We start from the raw sequence: 21,285 nt of genomic DNA, 5'->3' as shown, positions 1-21,285 counted from the left end.
CACACCGTGCTTGTGGTTTGTGAGTAAACATCTAAAACCTGCTTCACCAGCTGGCGCGCCGTGATGCAACAGAACTACGGCTCAGAGCAGGGTAAAACCAAACTCACTCACTCACTCACTCACTCACTCACTCTGTGAGAATCTGTCAAAGAAGAGGAAACACACTCTCAGTTAAGAAACAACTTCTTTTATATTCTTGTCAGATGAAATAGCGTCTCTGATTGTATCACAGCTGTCATCTTTGATATAGGCGACCGTGTTCAACATCGGCACTCCCTGCCCCTCCCCCTCCCCCTCCCCCCCGACCACCTCCACCTGGTCCACGGCCCAGGGCTGCAGCTCCCCCCGGGCCTGGGTGCCGAACACCACAGTCCCCAGGACACAGAACCCCCCACACACGTAGAACACGTTTCGCCATTCTTCCTGGGTTTTCTGTTGGGAGAAAAAGAGCAGATTCAGCAGAAAACAGGTGATCAGTTGACTTGCCTTTGCATGTATTTGTGACGGTGGGGCAGGATACGCTCACCTTTCGCGAACAGCTAGTAATATCCCTATTTGATAGTGATTCATAAAGGTATGCTCATGATATAATCGCAATCGTACAATGGACTCTGCTTTATGCAGAGATTTCTATTGGATATGGAAAGTTTTCTCGCTTTCTTTACTCTGTATAAGAGCGCCATATCATGTCGACAATATCGATTACACGCAAAATCAATCAGGTTTGATAATTCGATCTGTAAAAATTGTTTTGTGAAAAAAACCATAATGAAAAACCATTCGTATTGCAAAGCAATTTTTTTTATCCTAAGTGGAATATATTGTCCGGTTCTGAGCTTGAAAACGCTGCATTTGACGTCAGTCAGTCTTGATCAATTTCAATACAGGGACAACGCTATATTTTATATAATAAAATACATTCTGTGATATCACAAATCAATTCAATTTCAGAACGTGAAATGTTCATAGCTTGTACATACATAACACGAAAAGTGATATCAGTTAATACTTGATATTTATGATGTATCAGTTCGATTTTACCAAAATAAGAATTATGCACGCAAAGAAAGAAATAATTGAATATTACAACACAGAAACGAGAAAAACGACGCTTCTGACAGCACAGACAGGCAGTAGGCTAAATGTCGGTGTTGTGAGTTCGAACTTTGTTGTGTTGCGCCGCGTGTATCTACATGGCAGAGTCCTGTGTCAATAGTGACATCTGGGCCAGACAACCCAGTGATTGATATCATGAGCAGCGACCGACGCTATCAGGGTGGGCTGACACGGTGTCACCAAGTCAATCGAGCCATGACGTGTCCCCTTGTGAAGGGATTAGGCACGAGGAGACCCACTCTACCCGGGAATTCCCATGGGGTCGTTATCCGTGTGGGTTAACGAATGTCATACTTACATTAGGGGTCAAAGCTCCGGCGATGAGCGGCGCTACCATTCCTGGCAATGTGGAGACAGTGCTTGAGACCCCGACGAGTATACCAGCATATCTGAAACATGAATCTCTTAATTTCCAATGCAAGGGTTATACTAGTCTGTCAAACAGACCCTGAAACAAATATATCCAATACATTCCCATACAAGTCTATAATATTTGGCAAGTCTAGATTACTGCAGAATCTGAAAATCAAGAAAGTCTCTGGGCTCTTTTTTTATTATTTTTTATGACTAGAGACTAGATGTTCGTCTACGGTCACCCGTAATCTGCGCTTTATGTTGAGAAAAAATGGAATTTAGTATTAAGAACGTATTAGTGAGTGAGTGAGTCGGATTTAACGCAGCTTTTAACAGTATTCCAGTTATATTGCGGCGTATCAGCTTAGTGTGGGAGGAAAGCCCGAAGTGATGCAGGTCTGAGACGTTTACCACTTCGGTGAAACCCACGAGCACGGGTATGGTGCTAACAAACCTAGAAACATAAACGGAGCGAACCGGGATTCGAACCCACAATCATAGGTTTCTGGCGTGCCCAAGGGACGCAACTCTGCACAGCGAATCGCGGCGCCTTAGACGACTGGGCCACCCGTGCCCCCTAAGAACGTATCAAAATAAGTGGGTAAGTGAATGTTGTTTAATGCCACAGTCAGCAATACTCTTGGTTTATGACGCCGGCCTGTAAATAATCGAGGCTAGGCTAGAACAAGTGGGTGATATTGTGAACAACGCTCATAGTCGTCGGGATACGATGACACGCCAAAGACCATGTCATCGAGTCTCACCTCCCGATCATTAAGTCGCCTCTCACGACACGAAGGTTCCCGAGGGGCTACACGGAATCCCCACGGGGACGAGTTCAAGAACTGATCTACCTTGGGGCGAAGTCGACAAAGTTGACGAGGTACCCTGCCGTCGACACCCCCATAAACCACATGGCTGTTGTCAGCAGAGCTATAGCGACATAGCGGCGTTCAGCATCCACGAACCCAGTTCCTATCAGACAGACACCTGCTCCCAGGAACGCTGGAATACCAAATAATCCATTGATGGTGACATATGTTTGTTTGTTTGTTGTTTAACGCCGCAATCAGCAATATTCAAGCTATATGACGGCGGTCTGTAAATAATCGAGTCTGGACCAGACAATCCAGTGGTTGACATCATGAGCATCCATCCACGCAATTGGCATACGATGACATGCATCAACCAAGTCAGCAAGTCTGACCACCCGATCCCGTTAGTCGCCTCTTGCGACAAGCATAGTCGCCTTTTACGGCAAACATGGGTTGCTGAAGACCCATTCTACCCCGGATCTTCACGTGGACAAGCATGGGTTGCTGAAGACCTGTTCTACCCCGGATCTTCACGGGTCGTTGACCTATGTACTACAGGTCAGCAACAGTAACTCTAAGAAGTACAGGTGGCCTAATGAATGATAATCAGCGCGCCGCGGCTCGCTGTGCAGAGTTACTCCCCTTATACGTGCCAGGACCCAGTGCGTGACACATTCGTTACACTCTCGGTAACATCGCTGCCACGAGTTTGGGCGCGGCAATTACAAGAATCTGGAAATGTGGCCTCTAGCCCCAAATGTAGTTACGTGTATAGTTTTGTTTATGTTTTGGGGAATGCAATCATAGCGAATGTTGAAAAGGTTTACGACTGCCCATATTTCCCAGAAGAATTTACCTTTTTGTTTGTTTGATCAGGCTGGGTCGAGATTGCAGACGAACGGAAAATCATATTCCCTCTTACACTCTTACTATATTAATTACATGATTGTTGTAATAAAACAGAAATTTAAATTGACAAAGAAAGAAAATAATTTAGCAGGGGTAAAAGTATTCGGCGTCACGGCAGTCATCACTTGTTTGTAAACATAACGGTCAGTCGGCTGTGAGTTCAACTATCACAATAGGGCGTTTGACTGGTGGCAGGCAGCGTTAGTATAGAGAGCCCCGCGAACCGGATAGCGCTGTGAGGAGCTTGTGCCAGGACCGTGGATTTGCTTCAACCAAGCCATCGAGCCTGGCAGACTGATCCATACAGTCGCCTCACACAACCAACATGGGCTGCTGGGCATCAGCTCTAACGGTATCCCCACGTGGTACATCTTCTAAATGTCTAACATCTAAATGGGAACAGATGAGGCGGTCTCACTTGTCTCCTTTATTTCTTGTTCAGGTGGTTAAATCAGTGGAAGGGAATTGTTTATTTGACTATTGTTGAATGATATCAGATAACCTGAGACTTATACCCCCTTCACATACACAGACTTTTCTTACGAGTCCTTACGGATCGCCAACTCGTTGTCAATCGCAAGCATCCGTGAATTACTCGCTGGTATCCGTAAATAAGACGTCACTACTCGCAACAACTCGCAGACACTCTTAAGGATCCGTGGAAGGAGAGGCAATTTTTTTGACATGTCAAAAATCATCTTACGATTGTCCACGGATTGATTCTTTTCGTAATTTACTCGTAACAATCCGTAAGTATCGTAAACCGTTCGCAACAACAAATAACCATCCGTAAACTGCTCGCAAGAATCCGTAAATGACTCGTAACAATTATTTTTACGATTTGTTACGGTTAGTTTACGATTTGTGTACGGATTATTTACGGATTATTACGAGTGATTTCGTGTTGTTTACGATATTATTCGGGTCGTGTTACGATGGCTTCACGGATTGTTACGAATTATTACGAGCACTTATAGTGTAGTTACAAGTACTTTACGAATAGATACGTATACTTTACGTATTCTTACGTATTGTTTACGATTTGGGGAAAGGTATAAATGCTGCAAAATCGAAATCTTCATTTTCAGTTGTATTTAGAAGTCATAGAAGTCACATCTCTGCATATCTACTCTACAATATCGGTCGAGGAATATCTGGTAGCTGCTGGGCCTCGTCCTCTTCATTCTGGGCTAGTTGAAGGAGCAATTGTAGAAATTGTTGATATAACTGCACTCCGTTTGTCTCATATGCCATGTTGTCTCTCGGGATGTCAGCTGTCAAATGGTGATACATTGAGATTTGCAGGATCTATATACTCGTGAACAGGTCGTAACTAACACGTAAAAGCTTCGATGAATAGTAACATTCCGTAATATACTCGTAACAATCCGTAAAAAGCTCGTAAAAAGCCCGTAGGTTGCTCGTGGTTATCCGTGACAACTCGTAAAAACCGTAAATACATCGTAATAACTCGTAATAATCCGTAATAAACCGTAAATAGCTCGTAATAACTCGCAACAACTCTTAAATCACTCGTTAATGTGGCCAAATCGTAAGGATCCGTGAATTTGTGCGATCCGTAAGGACTCCTAAGAATAATCCGTGTATGTGAAGGGGGCATTTAGTTAAACTTCTTCGCCAAATTCCCTTGATTTGTCCAATCCGAGCAGTTCTTCCGATCAACATGCATAAAGACATAGATCAACAAGAGGGGGAGTTGGTGTCCAGGAAGATGCCCACTTCTTGCCAATATTATATCCCCTAACCCCAAATTTATGGGACATATCCAAATGTTATTGATGAGGACATCTTCAGAATTAAACGGTTATTTCAATATGAAGGATTTACATAATGCGATTATCACACTTGCTGCTAGCGAATATGAAAGGCGCAGGGAGCGCCACCTGCTAGATTCGACCGAACACGTTTATTTGTAAGCGTTCTCTTTGAATAACAACAAAGTACTTTCACAACGTGGTCTTTTGATTATGAAGCTGATCCACAATGACGTCAGGATTCACCACCGATTCCACGTGCAGTATCTACCCGACCTTATATATTCTGTTAAGTAAAACGTGTCAATATATAAGGTTACGTTGTCAGGAATGCCTGATGCCAGATACCATAGAAGACCCGTGAAGATCCGGGGTAGAATAGGTCTTCAGCAACCCATGCTTGTCGTAAGAGGCGACTAACGGGATCGGGTGGTCAGGCTCGCTGACTTGGTTGATGCATGTCATCGATCCCAAATGCGCGGATCGATGCGCATGAAATCAGTCACTGGATTATCTGGTCCAGACTCGATTATTTACAGACCGCCGCCATATAGCCTGAATATTGCTGAGTGCAGCGTTAAACAACTAACAAACAAAATAAACGAAAGATACCCTAGAAAATGGTATAATATATTAATTCAAGATGAAAGCCAACAGGGCTTCCAGACTTCCTTCATTTCGTTTTGGATATGGGTTTGTATAGAAGCTCAGAATGTTACACTAAACGAATCGTTTATTTCAGAATTTGTTATGAGATTTAAATGTTCTTTTAAACAGGACTGGCATTGTCAAACAACTCTAAAACACAAATGTATCCTTCCTTTGAACCCCTTCTCAATGTTGAATTATATCTGAAAGAAATTACCATTGCAACATTTATGATAGCTTTGTCCAAGTTCCGTTGCATTTCCCATAATCTCTGTACATGATGGGGATGGGGGCATAAAATAGCCAAATCATGCAACGAGTGGCAGAACTGTAATGTTAATGTTGTGGAGGATGAGTATAAGTATATATTGATTTGTACTAAGAGCCTTAAGAGAAAGATATGTGCCAAGCAAAATTGCAGTTCGCCAAACAATGCTAAAATGTATTTCATTAAAGCCTTTCATCTCTTGTGAAGGTAATTATAAAACCTTGCAATGTACATTGATAATGCCAGTAATCTCAGGATATAACCAAACTATGTTCCGTATTTCTTAAATATGTTCTGTATATAGTTTGCATTGTTCACAGTTAGGCCAATCATATGCTGTGAATTTAGACCAATGGCTACATTCTTACGAAGACACATTACTATTTATCATATTAATGGAAGACATATATGGTGCCTATATGTTGGCGTGTAGTTCATTCTGGACAGAAACAATATGAATGTATGAAGGCAACTGACCGATAGTTTGGAAGATCCTCCGTGTGGCCGTCGTGGTGAGGTATTTCCTTGACCGGAGGTAGTCCGCCAACTGACCGGCGACCACAGAGGACACAGCCTGGCTAGCAAAGGTGATGGAGGCCAGAAGCCCGTTCTTGAAGGACGAAGAGACATGGACGTTATTGAGTGTTTGTTGTTTAATGCCGCACTCAGCAATATTCCAGCTATGTGACGGCCGTCTGTACAAAATCCAGTGATTGATATTATGTACACCGATCCACGCCGTCGAGGTACGATGACACGCAACAGGTCACCGAACTTGATCATTAGATTCACTAAGTCGCATTCTATGACCAGCGTAGCTAGTTGGGGATCGGTTCTAACCCGGAATTCCAAAGGGCGTTTGAGTAAAATGTTGGTTTTAAGCCGCTTTTAGAGGTATTTCAATGGACGTCGGAGGCGTTTACCACTTTGGTGAAATATATGAACCGGGCCTGGTGCGGACGAACCAAGAAACAAGAATCAGGTTTTGTTTTCGAACCAAAACGCTTTGGATCATGACACGTCAAGGGGACGCAACTCGCCATCGGATTACGGCGAGTAAGACGACTTGGGCCCCGTGCCCTTATAGAAAAAAACATTGGGGGCCATCTTTTGAAATGACACGTCAGATTTCTCAGCCAAGTTGTTATAATAACAAGTTATTTCAAAAAGCTAAGGGTTCTTATCTGTGCCTGAAATTATAAGTGTCACAAGGTGATATTTGATTGATATAAATAATTATTTCTTTATATTATTTCAGATAAGCATAGTATTCTATTCACCAATGCATGAGGGTGCCGTTGTACAAAGCGATCGTTGCGCTGAGGTGATCGTAACTCCCATACCTTAAGACAGTCGTAGCGCTAAGGTGGTCGTAACACCCATACCTTAACATAGACTTACGACAGTCGTAGCGCAAAGGGGGTCGTAACGCCCATACCTTAACATAGACTTACGACAGTCGTAGCGCAAAGGGGGTCGTAACACCCATACCTTAACATAGACTTACGACAGTCGTAGCGCAAAGGGGGTCGTAACGCCCATACCTTAACATAGACTTACGACAGTCGTAGCGCTAAGGTGATCGTGACGCCCATACCTTAACACAGACTTACGACAGTCGTAGCGCTAAGGTGATCGTAACGCCCATACCTTAACATAGACTTACGAGTCGTAGCTGAGGTGATCGTAACGCCCATACCTTAACATAGGCTTACGACAGTCGTAGCGCTGAGGTTATCGTAACCCCCATACCTTAACATAGGCTTACGACAGTCGTAGCGCTGAGGTTATCGTAACTCCCATACCTTAACATAGACTTACGACAGTCGTAGCGCTGAGGTAATCGTAACTCCCATACCTTAACATAGACTTACGACAGTCATAGCACTAAGGTGATCGTAACTCCCATACCTTAACATAGGCTTACGACAGTCGTAGCGCTGAGGTGATCGTAACTCCCATACCTTAACATACTATTAGGCTTACGACAGTCGTTGCGCTGAGGTTATCGTAACTCCCATACCTTAACATAGGCTTACGACAGTCGTAGCGCTGAGGTCATCGTAACTCCCATTCCTTAACACAGACTTACGACAGTCGTGGCGCTAAGGTTGTTTTGTACAGCGTCACCTAGGACGGGATGTGAGAATCCAGTGTCTGCCATGTGTCGGGAGTACAGAACACCCAGTGTCTGCCATGTAGTATTCGTTATTTAAAATGTTATATTCGTTGTTATAATTTTTGTGGAATGTTTACAAGATTTTGGGCTATTCCAGTCTCCGACGTTCATACAGTTTGGCCCTCACTCTATGTAGCTTCATTCTCCAGTGAACTCGCACACAGTTAAAGTCAATTCTTCAGTAAAGTGAGAACGTACGTACCTCAGCAATATCGAAGTTCAGCACTTCTTTAAGATACGTGGGTGTGATGGTCGTTAGTGTGTATGACGTCCAATTAAAACAAACTTGTCCGGTTAGGCACGCCCACGTCGCTGGAGACGTCAACATTGCCACCCATGGCGTTGGTGGACTCTGTCATAGACACAAGAGCATCATCATAACGCGAGACACTGAACCACGGTTACATATAATCGATGTGTGGACCACCGTGAATGAAGGAGTCTTAGCTTGTGCAACAGTCACACAATTAAAGTTTTTATCACGGTCGTGAATAATTCTTGAGTCCCAGTCAGAAAAATGTGCATGAAATCCTTTTTAAGTCGGAAGTTATGAAGACATTCGAAACTACACGCGTCAATACTTGTTATCCAGCCTGGCGCTCGGCATTACGGGAGATAAGCAAGAACTGGTCGGCTCGGAATCAGTATCGTCTACTTATTTAAAATTAATTTAACTTAATTTAGTTTAAGAGATACAGATTTAATATCTAATAAATAAGATGGTTCTCTGAAGTTAATCTTTCCATTTATCTTAGATTATTAAGATGTGACTGAGAGAGTGAGAATTTTACATCGCATCGGAAAATATTGCAGCCATATCGCGATAGATTAATAAGTAAAATATTACATTTTTATAACGCTCTGCTAGATGTTCTAGATTTTGAATTTCACTTTTGGACTATACAGTGACAGGGAATAAGGAAATATAAGTGAGAATTAAAAAGTATAAATAATTTATTTAATGTTGTCTTGTCATTCTCATCCACAACCTTACCGATTCTTTCTCCCCAATACTCCTCGTAATGTAGTTTCTTTCTCGCTGTGAGATCCGGGGGTGCTGAGACGGGGTGCTGGCGACGGTGCAGAACCACGCCCCACACCATAGCAACGTTATCCCACCTACAGGGAATACAGAGCGACTGCTTTTATAATAGGTGACCCACTAGCAGAAATGGGACCTTGTGGATGCTAGGATACAATTGTGCTATGACGTCACAAAGACGTTTGACGTCTACTTACTTCAGTGAAGAACGTCACGTGTGATGGCTTGTATCTCTGTAATAAATATGAATTGAAACTTGGGAATTGAATGTTTGTGTTCCGAAGATGCTGAAGTTTTAAAATATAATGAAAAGTCAAAATGTGATTTTTCTCCCATGATGTCTAATGGTTCGTCACATACAACGATTATGACATGCTTGTGCTCGTGTGTGAAGACTATTCCCACATAATGACGACTATTCTAATAACATGTGTATAAAATCATATTTAACTCGAAGCAATGAAGTCATTAAAAAAATATATGTGTCACATGTATTTCGAGACAAGAGGACTGTCGCATCCGGGTTAGCAAAAGAGGTTGAAGGATTGGACGTGTTACCCGGACAGACGCTCGGCATGAAGCAAGATCTGGTCTGCTATGAGTCGGTAACCTTTTTTGTGGTCTGACGAAATCTAATTCACATTAGGTGCCACGATTTTACACCAGACCCCATATGACCACGTGGCTGGCCTGACGGGTCGTAGTATGTGCAGGCTTAGTGGACATGACTTGGACAGAGCTTCTGATATTCATTCTATCGTTACATGGTCCATTTTCTGATGTTTGTTTATAATTTGAACATGAAACTCTTTAACATAGTTTTAAATTTACAGATCTTTTAAAAAAATTACATTCATACACAATATTTTTCCGTATGTAGAAGATAATTGAGTATCGCTTTGTCGGTGGACGCACTTATCGCTCCAAATAATACTGTATTTCTAACGTTCGATATCATTTATATTCACTTGCATCCATTTAAAAAATGGACTTCAAAATGGATGGACAGTTGGACAGTTAAACAAATAATGTTGTATTGTTTCCGGCACTCCACATCTGTCACATCTATTACTGGTCTTGATACTAATTTTTTTTGTAAATATATGTTACATGGAAATATACTGTGAAGAATTTTGAATTGTAGGTGTCTATGTTTGTTTTCAATTACCATCCGTTTATATTTTCAAATTTGTATAAATCAATATCTACATTGATGAGGCTGACACAATACGAATACCAATACTTAGCTTTTGCCGGTACGTCAGATATAGCGTCTTCATTCATTTTAGGGCGTCATCAACACTATCTGGATCCGATAAATCTTTAAAATAAATATTCTGTCCAACTGCCCTTAGTACATCGCTTCTATAAATCGTATATTTCTGATTACTCATGACAATATTGCATCTGTGAAACAGGTATTCCTTGGTATGAAAGCGACCGGCATCGTCTAATAATTGTCTGATATAAGTAATACCAGCATTTTGCTATTCGTTGCCAAATACACTCGTCTTTTTAACATTAATCTCATTATAATTCTATATGGTATCATTATAAAGATAATTTTCTTCTGATGTCCAAGATGTCGGTATAGACTTTGAACTTTGTATAGGAAGTGTTGATATTTGATAGTAAGCACGGAGCAGGAACGGCATCAAACATTTGCTTCATGAGGAAATTCCAAAAGCTATCATTTCTTAAATATCTTGTTACCCAAACAAAGTTCAGTGTTTATTAAACAATTGAAAGTCAATGGCTTCAACTCCTCCATTAGGACATCTTTGAATCACTTTTATTCTTGTTACTTTTTCTACCTTACTATAAAAAAACCCCTTAAAACTTTCCCCATTGATTAATTTGTACTTTCTTTTGGAAAACAGCATGCTTAATGTATAAAACGAGAGATGCCTTCGGATTTCCTTGACAGATTCCTGCCGTACAGGGTAGGATGTCTACTTTGCCAGCGTGTAAAACGTTCCTGAATTAATTTTAGTGGATTATCAATATTTTCCTCTTTACAAAAACTGCCGTTTTTATCAAGCATAATCCCAAGATATTTATACCAACTGATAGTCGGTATAGCGTGTCTGATAGGGTATTCATGTTATACTGTAGCTTGGTATCTTAGTGGGCTAGATCTATAAAGCCGGCGGACGTCCGCACTTGTACATGCATCAACACACACACACACGTACATGCATCAACACACACACACACACACACGTGCATGCATCAACACACACACACACACGTGCATGCACATCGCCATATGAGTGGCATAATATAGAACGCGACGTTACCCTCCATTTCACCTCACCTCACATTAGAGCATATAATGAATAAAGATTCTGCGAAGATACTCACATTACACCGTTTTAACCATATATCATAGTAAAAGTTTCATTGTGCTTATTTGCAAACTCAAATGACATATTTCAGCCGACTGTTCTTACATTTGTCTGTTTGTTGTTTAACGCCGCACTCAGCAATATTCCAGCTATATGACGGCGGTCTGTAAATAATCGAGGCTGGACCAGACAATCCAGTGATTAATATCATGCGCATCGATCCACGCATTTGGGAATTTTATGCATCAACCAAGTCAGCGAGCCTGACCACCCGATCCCGTTAGTCGCCATTTTCGAGAAGCATAGTCACCTTTTACGGCAAGCATGGGTTGCTGAAGACCTATATTCTCCCCCGGATCTCCACGGGTCCAACGCAATTGGTATCGATGACATGCATCAACCAAGTCAGCGAGCCTGACCACCCGATCCCGTTAGTCGCCATTTTCGAGAAGCATAGTCACCTTTTACGACAAGCATTGGCTGCTGAAGACCTATTCTACCCCGGATCTTCACGGGTCGTTCTTACATTTAGTCGTTCTCTCACTAAAAGCGTGCAGATGGCAAAAGAAGGGTATGTTGTCACCTGTCACATAAAACATAAACTCCCAACCAAAGTCGAGTCGTTCCTATACCACAAACATTAGTGGTAAATAAACAGTATGCTGTTACCTGTTATATAAAACATGGAAGCCCATCCATTGTCGAAACCGTACTTGCACAGATACCCAGACGTGGCGAAGACTGCAATGCTCCCAATCTTCGGACCTGTAATATGAAACGGGCTCAGTAAATAAGCCAGGAGGCTGGAGACTATGTGAATTATTATGCAACAACAGTGAAGCTATAATACATCTTGTTTCTGTTCAGCTTGATAGTATATGAGTTGGGTGTTGGGCGGGTTCTAGGGGTGGATAATAAATAAAATAACGAGTAGTCCAATGCAATCTATCCCCACTCAGAATTCATTTTGCCCATCCGATTCACATTTCTGTTTGTTCTTTCACTGACAATTCGGTATTAAGGGCCTAGATCCCAATGGGACCCTAGCGGTCGTCAAATGTTTTTTCTTTAATATTACCCGCAAAGGAAACAGCTATCAGCTTTGTCCTCTCTAATGGCGGCGCCCATCTTCCCAAAAGGGACTGCATAGTCAGCATGTACACCCCCTGTGGAAAGTGTCAAAAGTCAATCATATAAGAGCACACAAACGATGAATAAACGTGCAGCTGAGGGAGACGACCCCTGCCCTTGACATCATCCTCAGTTACCCAGGGTAATATCTCGAATATAGCTTCGATGATGATCCACAATCAACTGCCACCACTGAGGAAGATATTGACAAAATACATGATATATGTCATCGTTTCCCAATTGCGTGGATCGATGCTTATGATGTCAATCACTGGATTATCTGGCCCAGATTATTTACAGACCGCCGTCATACAGCCTGAATATTGCTGAGCGCGGCGTTAATCAAACAAACAAACAAACAAACAAACAAACAAACAAACAGTGCATCATAGTTAGGCTCAGCACCTTTCCATAGGTTCCAAAAAGTGACTTTTTGACAGCTGACACTTCTGGTTCACATTTTCCTAGTTTTTATTTTCACTGATGCGTGGGGTACCATTTCAATTCTGGTGTGGGTGTATCGCATATACCGCGACATGAGGAGCAAATGTGTGAGGACAGGTCACAAAGATGTAGGTCATAGACGTCTCACACGTTAAATATGTGTAGGCGCTCAAGGTGAAAATAATTTTAAAATGCGAAAATGTGTTGATTTGAGACAGACGACCCAGCTGCAGCGACAGGTGATTCATGCGCCATCTGTCCGTGTAACATCAGTGTTCTGTACGTCACTCATGGGGGACTCTGGACACGCTAGACACCTCTGCCAAACGTGGGTAGGATTTACAGCCCAACGTCTATATATAGCTGCTAATCATACATAGTATTATTGATTCCAATCTCTTCTGTAATCACCTACCTCCAAATGCGTTATCATCGAAACTTTGACTTTGGATTTTAAATCAAGACCATCGGTATGGAATGTGGAAAACAAGATGGCGGCCCCCCAAAAAAACAATTGTCAGTTATTGTGGGTAGTGACATATAGACAAACTCACAATGAAACATAAATGGATGCGGAAATACTGTAGACGCAGCTACAAACAAGTACGTGATGCTATTTACCTGAGAAATGCCGACAAACGCCCGCAGCACGTACACAAGGTATTCAGAGGTCCGGGCTCCGATTGGTAGAAGCAAAGTAGCTATCGAACCAATCAGCATCCCGATAAACATGACGTATTTCCCGCCATATCTTCCAGCCAACCAGCCCCCTGGTATTTGTATGACGATGAAACCGTAGAAGTACGCGCTGAGCATCCCAGACTGCACCCTCTTCGACCAGTAAAACTCTGCATGCTACAAAATGGACAATGTGTGATTGAATATTGCTTTAAGCCGCATCAAATGAACATTGAACCCCATTAACGATGTGGAGGACGAGATACAAATTTGAAAGGTCGAGGTATGGGCTTTTGACTCACGTGAAGTGTCAGATTTTATAATATCAGAAAACGTTAAAATATTGGATTATCGGAAATGTTTATGTGAAGGTCTAATTCTCATTTAAATTAACACTTTAAATCTGAATTTCATGACGACTTATCATCAAATATTTCTTTCATTTCTTAAATACCTCAGGTACCTCATTTATTGCTGACGAACTGTTGGAGACGTTGGTGGCGTTGATGGCGTTGCTGTCGGTGTCGTTGACCATGCACACGATGGCCATGCTGAAGTTTGACCGCCCGGACTCCAGCATGATGCCCCCGAAACAACCCACGAGTGCCAGAAGCCATCTTTGCGCACAGCAACTTGATCCTGTGGAAACGGGAAACGGGGTTAAGTTTTCATCCCATTAAAAGCGAGATCAAGTAAAGTCCATACTGATTCCTGCTTAATAGTTGTGATGAATGATAACCAACTCCAGACACCACGGCCACATGTAGTCTTTCTGAAATGAAACTGCCTTAAGATGCGTAATTTCTTTATGGTCAATGAATCCTGAGAATTTCTTCATTTTCAAAAGCAGAACAAACCTAGACTTGCTACACTATTATAGACTTGAAAGTTATGTGTTGATATCACTGTGTGGGTTCTGCATGACTAACATGGAAACAGCCTGGGTTCCATACAGTTTCTACCTTGTAGCCTTGCCCCGCCCTCCTCGTCTATAGATGTTTGTGGCGCATCGGTCACTGAAACCAGCTGGTTATCCTCGAGGATAGCTCCATTCCTGCCGTCACCACGTTTCATCTTTCACGAAGGTCCAGACACTGGAAAGAGTGAGTGAGTGAGTTAGGTTTAACGCCGCTTTGAACAGTATTCCAGATATATCACGGCGTATCAGCTTAATCTGGGAGGAAAGCACGGAATGATGCAGGTCTCAGACGTTTACCACTTTGGCGAAACCCACGAGCACGGGTATGGTATCGGGACGAAGCGGGATTCGAACCCACAATCATAGGTTTCTGGCGTGCACAGGGGACGCAACTCTGCACAGCGATTCGCGGCGCCTAAGACGACTGGGCCACCCGTGCCCCCAGCACTGGAAAGTACGACATTGGAATCTTATATGACAGTAAACACATTATCATTGATGTTTCCCAATAGCTTCAGTATTAAGTGTTGACAATCTTAAGCATTCAATACGAATTTGTAATCCCTTCGCGTTGTTTCTGAGTTGTGTCAGTGGCGGGTGTTACCTGGACATGATTACCCTTTTCGCGAACACCTGGTGGCATCACTACTTTTCAGTGATTCATATAATTTTCACTGCTATTTAGCCTTTTTCGGCCAATGGAATCTGTAAGGGGAGCCTGGTTACTCCATGGGTTGACATGTTATAACGGTAGTTGTTGTTGCCTTTAGAAATATAAAGCCAACGTCACAGTACTTCTATACATCTATATACATATTTTAATACGTACTGATTAACGTCCGTGTCTTTATGACTGTTTTAAGCTCACTAATTTTCTTAGTTTGCAGTGATGAAAACACAGGAAACAGTGCGCTGAAACGCAACATTAGTGCTGCAAAGGTGTACCTGCAAATATACTCCGAGGATTCTGGGCAATTCATTGTCCTCCTCGGGGAGATATACAGAGCACCATCAGCTGCCGCATCTCGATCACTTACCTCAACTTTGGGTCACTGAAAATCGCCTGTCACTGCAGAGGTCACGTGAACTAATATGTATCAACACGCGAGGTCAACACAGGATTATGCCGGGTAAGTAAGTGATGGACTGGGGATGCGGATTAAGATGTACTTTCCTCAACGCGCTGTTCTCAGATTCCATCAATGTCGGTACGTTGTAACTGCAATTGAACGGAGAAATTGTCTGTGTTTAAGATATTCACTTACTGTTTGATTACAACATACACAATAGTGTCTTTTTATAAAGAATTCAGTAATCAGCCAACTCCCCTTTAATAATAATAATAATAATAATAATAATAATAATAATAATAATAATAGCCACAGACGTATCCAGGCCAACAAACCGTATCTTGTCCTTTTTGATAAATCCAATGAAATCATTTATATCATTGAATTTTCTGTCCCCTTTGACACTCATGTGATTGACAAGATTGAGGAAAAACATGGCAAATATGCGGACCTCGCTTTCGAAATGTCACGCTTGCATCCCAAGTACCAAGTTGTCCAACTCCCCATTGTTCTCGGTGCCTTAGGTTTGGTACCTCCCAATCTGTTGACTGACTCTGGAAGAGTACCCGGGTTTGCTACCAGGAATACAGCTCTTCTGACAATCTGGGTAATGCAGAAGGCTGCAGTGTTGGGGAGTCTTCACATTCTCCGAAACGTTCTGGGTGGGTTTGACTAGGCAGCGCTTCCTGGGAGAAGTCCCATTCGCTGTCTGGGCCGCGTGTAGAGAGTGCAAGGGCCCTGAGCTGATGATGAGCCTGACTGTGCCAGGATCACCCAAACCCTCTTTGCTGCTTTTTTAATTTTAATCTGTAATCGGGCAGGCGTATCCTGCCCCAACGGTGGCACTCGTCACAAACGCATGCAAAGGCAAGTCAATTGTTCACCTAGAAAAACCAAAGGAATATATGGTACAAGTCAAAAAAGGGCATCGACATTATTTTTGTCACTGATGCGTCAAATTTAGAAAATTTCCTCCACATATCTACCATAAAACTTTTTGAAAGCTTTACTGACGAATGACAAAAGGTTGTAAATACATAAAAAAACACTCCAACGAAAAGGCATATAATCTTTAGTATAATACCTTGTTTGTGTGTTTCTTGTCTAAGCCCGACCCCACTCAACAACAGGCCTGCTGTATTATATAGCTATAATACCTTGAGAGCATAAGAATAAATATTGTTTTTTGCATTTTGAAATATTGTGCATCGTAATGATCCAATTCAACTGTGAAATGAAAGAGCTACGTGTACACTGGAATAACGACCCGTTCACTGACATAAAGACACACAAGTAGTACTATTTCTTTATCTGGATTTTAAACATATTGCTCTTGGAATCTTGGTATTATGATATAATGACTACATATTGATTGGGCTTTATTTCGATGTGAGGTGAAATCGGGTTTAGCGTTGCGTTCAAGGTTATTGCACTTATATTGCGACCTGCATGCACGTGTGTGCGTGCGTGTGTGCGTGCGCGCACGCGCGCGCGTGTGAGCCGACCAGTCCTGTTTTATCCCCTTAATGCCGACCGCCAGGCAGGGTAACAACAAGTACCACGTTTTATCGTATTTATTTGGTATGACGTGAACAGGGAATGATCCACCGACCTTCCGCTCTCAGGGAAAACGCTCTATCCATTAGACCACGGAGGCAGTGAAAGGTACAGCATGGCTTAACAGATATGTAGTTCCAATGAAAGTCATACTCATCATTATCGTATCTTTTACTCCGATAGATATATTCCTACGTGAGAGGGTATCGTGTCGGTGTAAAAGATCTGATGTTTGATGTGATTGATTTAAATTTTAACTTTAGCCATGTGTTCAGGAAATGTTTTCTAATTCTAACAAGCATGAAATACTCATATCCCCCGTCAGTATGACATGTTCGGGTGTGTGCAATGCATTAGTTCCTGTGAACTATGTTCACTGGGCCTTGTGTTTCTGCATAAAGTTAGTAAATGAATGCAACAACCGTGTCCATGACATATTTAGAGCAATGCAGAACTTACCAACAAGAATGGAAATGTTTTCAATACTGCGAGATGACATTATGTGCCAAATTTGGTGAAGAAATATGGTACGGTTTTCAAGATCTGCTCCGGAAACGAGGACTAGCGCCATTTTCAGTCTAAATCAAAGTCGTTGCCATGGAATTTTTTTTTTTAAATCCCAAACTATCAAAAGGCACAAGTTCACCACTTGACCTAACTATGTGACAAGTTGTGGTGAAGAAATATGGTACGGTTTTCAAGATCTGGGATAATAAGATGTCGGGAATTTAGAAGGCACTTAGACCGTTGTCAGCCGCAACAACTGCACTGTCTGCAACCCACTTACCATACTCTCAACAATTTCAGTACAATGCGATGAGATGTCATTACTCTGGGATATAATACAATTGGTCAGGCGAAAACAATATCGCCTTAATACTTGACCCATGAAGATCCGGGGTAGAATAGGTCGACAATAAGGCGACTATGCTTGTCGTAAAAAGCGACTAACGGAAACGGGTGGTCAGGCTCGCTGACTTGATTGATGCATATCATCGATACCATCGTGGATCGATGCTCATGATGTCAATCACTGGATTGTCTGGTCCAGACTCGATGATTTTACAGACCGCCGTCATATAGCTGGAATATTGCTGAGTGCGGCGTTAAACAACAAACAAACATCACAAAAATTAATACGCTTATAACGAATACGCTCATAACGAACTTACGGACATAACGAACTCATTTGTTTGTCCCGACCATTTGCTGTATATATGCATATATTTTATTATAACGGACTAAACATAGTGGTTCTTTTGAGTTCGTTATAAACGTAGTTTACATTATCACAGAAAGACAAGGGAAAATATACAGTAATATGTCATGCCTTATGATTCTATTTGACCAGGACTCTCTAAACTGTCTAAATACACAGTATTACGGTATATATCGTAAACATCATCTATAAGTAAAACAATTGCAATATGGGAGCCTCTAGTGAACATTCCTGATATATTTACGATGCTTACAACACGAGGGTAATAATATATTTATCACATAATGTTACACTGTTATTCATGTCTTTATTCTACATCGAGCCAATATAATAGGCAACAGTTTATTCAGAACGTACAATATCGAACATTTCGTGCTTTCGAACACAACTCACTGAGCAATCTGAACGGATGCTGTTATAAACATGCCGAAATGTGCGTTACCAATGGCAATGTACGTTTCCCTTGACATCACTGTTTTCACATGAAAATGGTGACATCGTCAGTGTTACCATGGTAACGGCGTGTCGGCAACTTGGCTCCGAGGTGTTTTAGGGCTTAGGTCCTGCCCCACACTGAAGCACATGTAACACATCTGGCGTCTCCTTGGGCAAGTGACTTTGTTCGAAATGTGCCTCTGTTCACCCAGCAGTGAATGGGTACCTGGTAGGATGAGATGGCAATGTGGTTGTTAACCTTCTGGCGCCTAACAGGCAGCTTCTGTTGGGCCCCAAGGAGTTGAGAATGATTGTTAAGTGCACACTGATCCAGTGACCGGGGTAATAATAGCACTTTGAACATGCCCCTGAGTGATGTGGAAATAGGAGCAATAAACATGGCCTATTCTATGAGACTTACCATTATGATAGATGCGTTTCCTCTGTAAGTAATATTATCCAGCCACAACCATCACACGATGCAGATTACATGAACCGCACGTCAGACTACCACTGCAGCTGTTGGCTTTGCCATACAAGGTGTCACCGCTGTTTTGCCTTTGACGCCCAGCGGAATGATGGAGACTATTAATATTAAATGTATTGTTTACATTACTACCTGTTTGGATTATGCATAGTCAGTAAGCATGCGACCTACCTTGGGTCAAGGGACTTAGTTAAAAAAAATAGGTTCTTTTGTTATCAATTTCCAATGGTAGGGGTAATTCCACATCATAAACATACCAGAAACTATCATAAAAAATTACGTGTATACTTACGAGTAGCCGTGACACAGCGCAACGAGTCCCGTCCTCGAACAAGCGATGATATATCGTGCTTAGATCTGCATAAGTAAACAGTCGACAGGGTGTGTGGATAACGAGATTTACAGATACCGCTATAATATAGAGTCATATTATACATATTCTACCAGCATCACCGGTCGTCAAGGTAACGGTAAGTTTAGAATGACATTTAAAAGTTATTAGGTAGAATGTACAGGTGATCTCTCAAGCCGTGAATGAAAGTAGTCCATGAGCTCATTGAATATACGGAGCCAGCAATTGTATGTTATCCCTTCGCGTTGTTTACAGTAGTGGTTGTTCCCTGTCACAGATATCAACTTAACTACAAATTTATCGTTGAATGTGTACTGAAATTGCTTCTATATATTTATTATTAATATATTTCAAGCACATCATGTTGCTGTCACGCATATAACACGAGTGCGCTGAGAGCAACATTAAAAAGGTTATTCAGTACTGCACTAGACATGCACACACATGTACGCCATTGCCTTTGATTCAAAGTGCATGCACTGTGTCGACTAGTACTCTGCAGTATTCCCAGGCAACTCACCTTCAGCCTTTGCGATGCCGGTCGCTCGTCGCCAGTCGCTAAAGTAGGTCATGCGGACACCTTTGTTTGTATTGGAGACATTCATACTAGTGTAAACACGACATAACCTGCTGTATCCCCATATCTGCATCCAGATTGGGCGTCAGGGAATATGACTGACCTCATTCTACAGCTGTCTTTACTCCCCCCCGGGAAGGGGTGTTTCAAGGTGTGTTCTCCAGGAAATACGAATCACGATTATGTTTTTGGTTTGTGATCCTCACACCTAAGTGGTCACATCTGACCCACATTTCGCTAAAACGTTGACTAGTATTGATTGAAATACCATTGAAAGTGGCGTTATACCCCACTGCACATATTTAAATATTTATAACGCGACCATAACACGGGTAGCCTTTAAAAAAGCAAGTGTGGTGCTCGTGCTCATACATGCAGGTGGAATATGTGTTGTGACACACTGCTTCAAAAGTTGTGTTTCTCACATACGCTTCTGTATCTTGTACACATATTGTATGGACAGGAAGATCTCATTTACTTAAGCTATTGGATATATGCATCATCTTATGTGTTTGTGCAAAACAGTCCTGGATTGATGATATTATGTATATGATACCACAGATGTTCGGGATACACGGACTGATGCAAACAAAGTACATGTTCATGTCTACTGCGTGGTTTGCTGGTATACGATAAACTATTTCCATAACCATAAGATCACAAAGCAGGGTCTATTGTATGATTCCCACTATTATGATAAAGCATTCGTTTATGAATCACTACCAAACAGTGATGATACCAGGTGTTTGCGAAAAGGTCAGCGTGTTCCGTCCCACCGGTGTTACCCGCCAGAAACATACGCGGAAGCAAGTCAAATGTTCATAGGAACCTATGGTACAAACGAAAATAGATAATTGCATCGGACATAATGTCTGTCACGGGTGTGTCAAATTCCTGATATCAGAAAATAAAAACATTGAGCGGAACATCCTAATTCAAGCAATAAAACAGCTGAAATCGTT

General features: G+C 42.0%; 1 protein-coding gene across 1 annotated transcript; it reads right to left on the bottom strand.

Moving 5' to 3' along the window:
• Positions 1–171: 171 nt before the first annotated feature.
• LOC124119991 (uncharacterized transporter slc-17.2-like) lies at positions 172–20,537 on the bottom strand. The gene is made up of 15 exons (XM_048382872.1): positions 20,267–20,537; positions 19,687–19,751; positions 19,329–19,492; positions 15,664–15,845; positions 14,670–14,801; positions 14,162–14,346; positions 13,651–13,884; positions 12,533–12,620; positions 12,124–12,219; positions 9,059–9,183; positions 8,267–8,416; positions 6,363–6,495; positions 2,325–2,475; positions 1,415–1,505; positions 172–432 (listed from the first exon to the last, which is right to left on the bottom strand). Exons 5-15 carry the CDS (start codon positions 14,779–14,781, stop codon positions 172–174), a joined length of 1,626 nt encoding a protein of 541 aa, XP_048238829.1. The 5' UTR covers positions 14,782–14,801; positions 15,664–15,845; positions 19,329–19,492; positions 19,687–19,751; positions 20,267–20,537.
• Positions 20,538–21,285: the final 748 nt, after the last annotated feature.

Source organism: Haliotis rufescens, unplaced genomic scaffold (genome assembly GCF_023055435.1).
Source record: "Haliotis rufescens isolate VD_foot unplaced genomic scaffold, xgHalRufe1.0.p SCAF_42, whole genome shotgun sequence".
Classification (NCBI taxonomy): domain Eukaryota; kingdom Metazoa; phylum Mollusca; class Gastropoda; order Lepetellida; family Haliotidae; genus Haliotis; species Haliotis rufescens.
The sequence above is the reverse complement of the archived record's forward strand: the minus strand, read 5'-3'. Positions and strand labels throughout refer to the sequence as shown.

Excerpts from the sequence above, each read along its gene's own strand:
- LOC124119991 (XM_048382872.1), bottom strand. The coding sequence starts at position 14,781 with ATGAAACGTGGTGACGGCAGGAATGGAGCTATCCTCGAGGATAACCAG. Across the intron at positions 6,496-8,266 it reads TGAACTTCGATATTGCTGAG|AACGGGCTTCTGGCCTCCAT; the intron begins GTACGTACGTTC and ends TCGTCCTTCAAG. Across the intron at positions 433-1,414 it reads CCGGAGCTTTGACCCCTAAT|AAAACCCAGGAAGAATGGCG; the intron begins GTAAGTATGACA and ends TTCTCCCAACAG.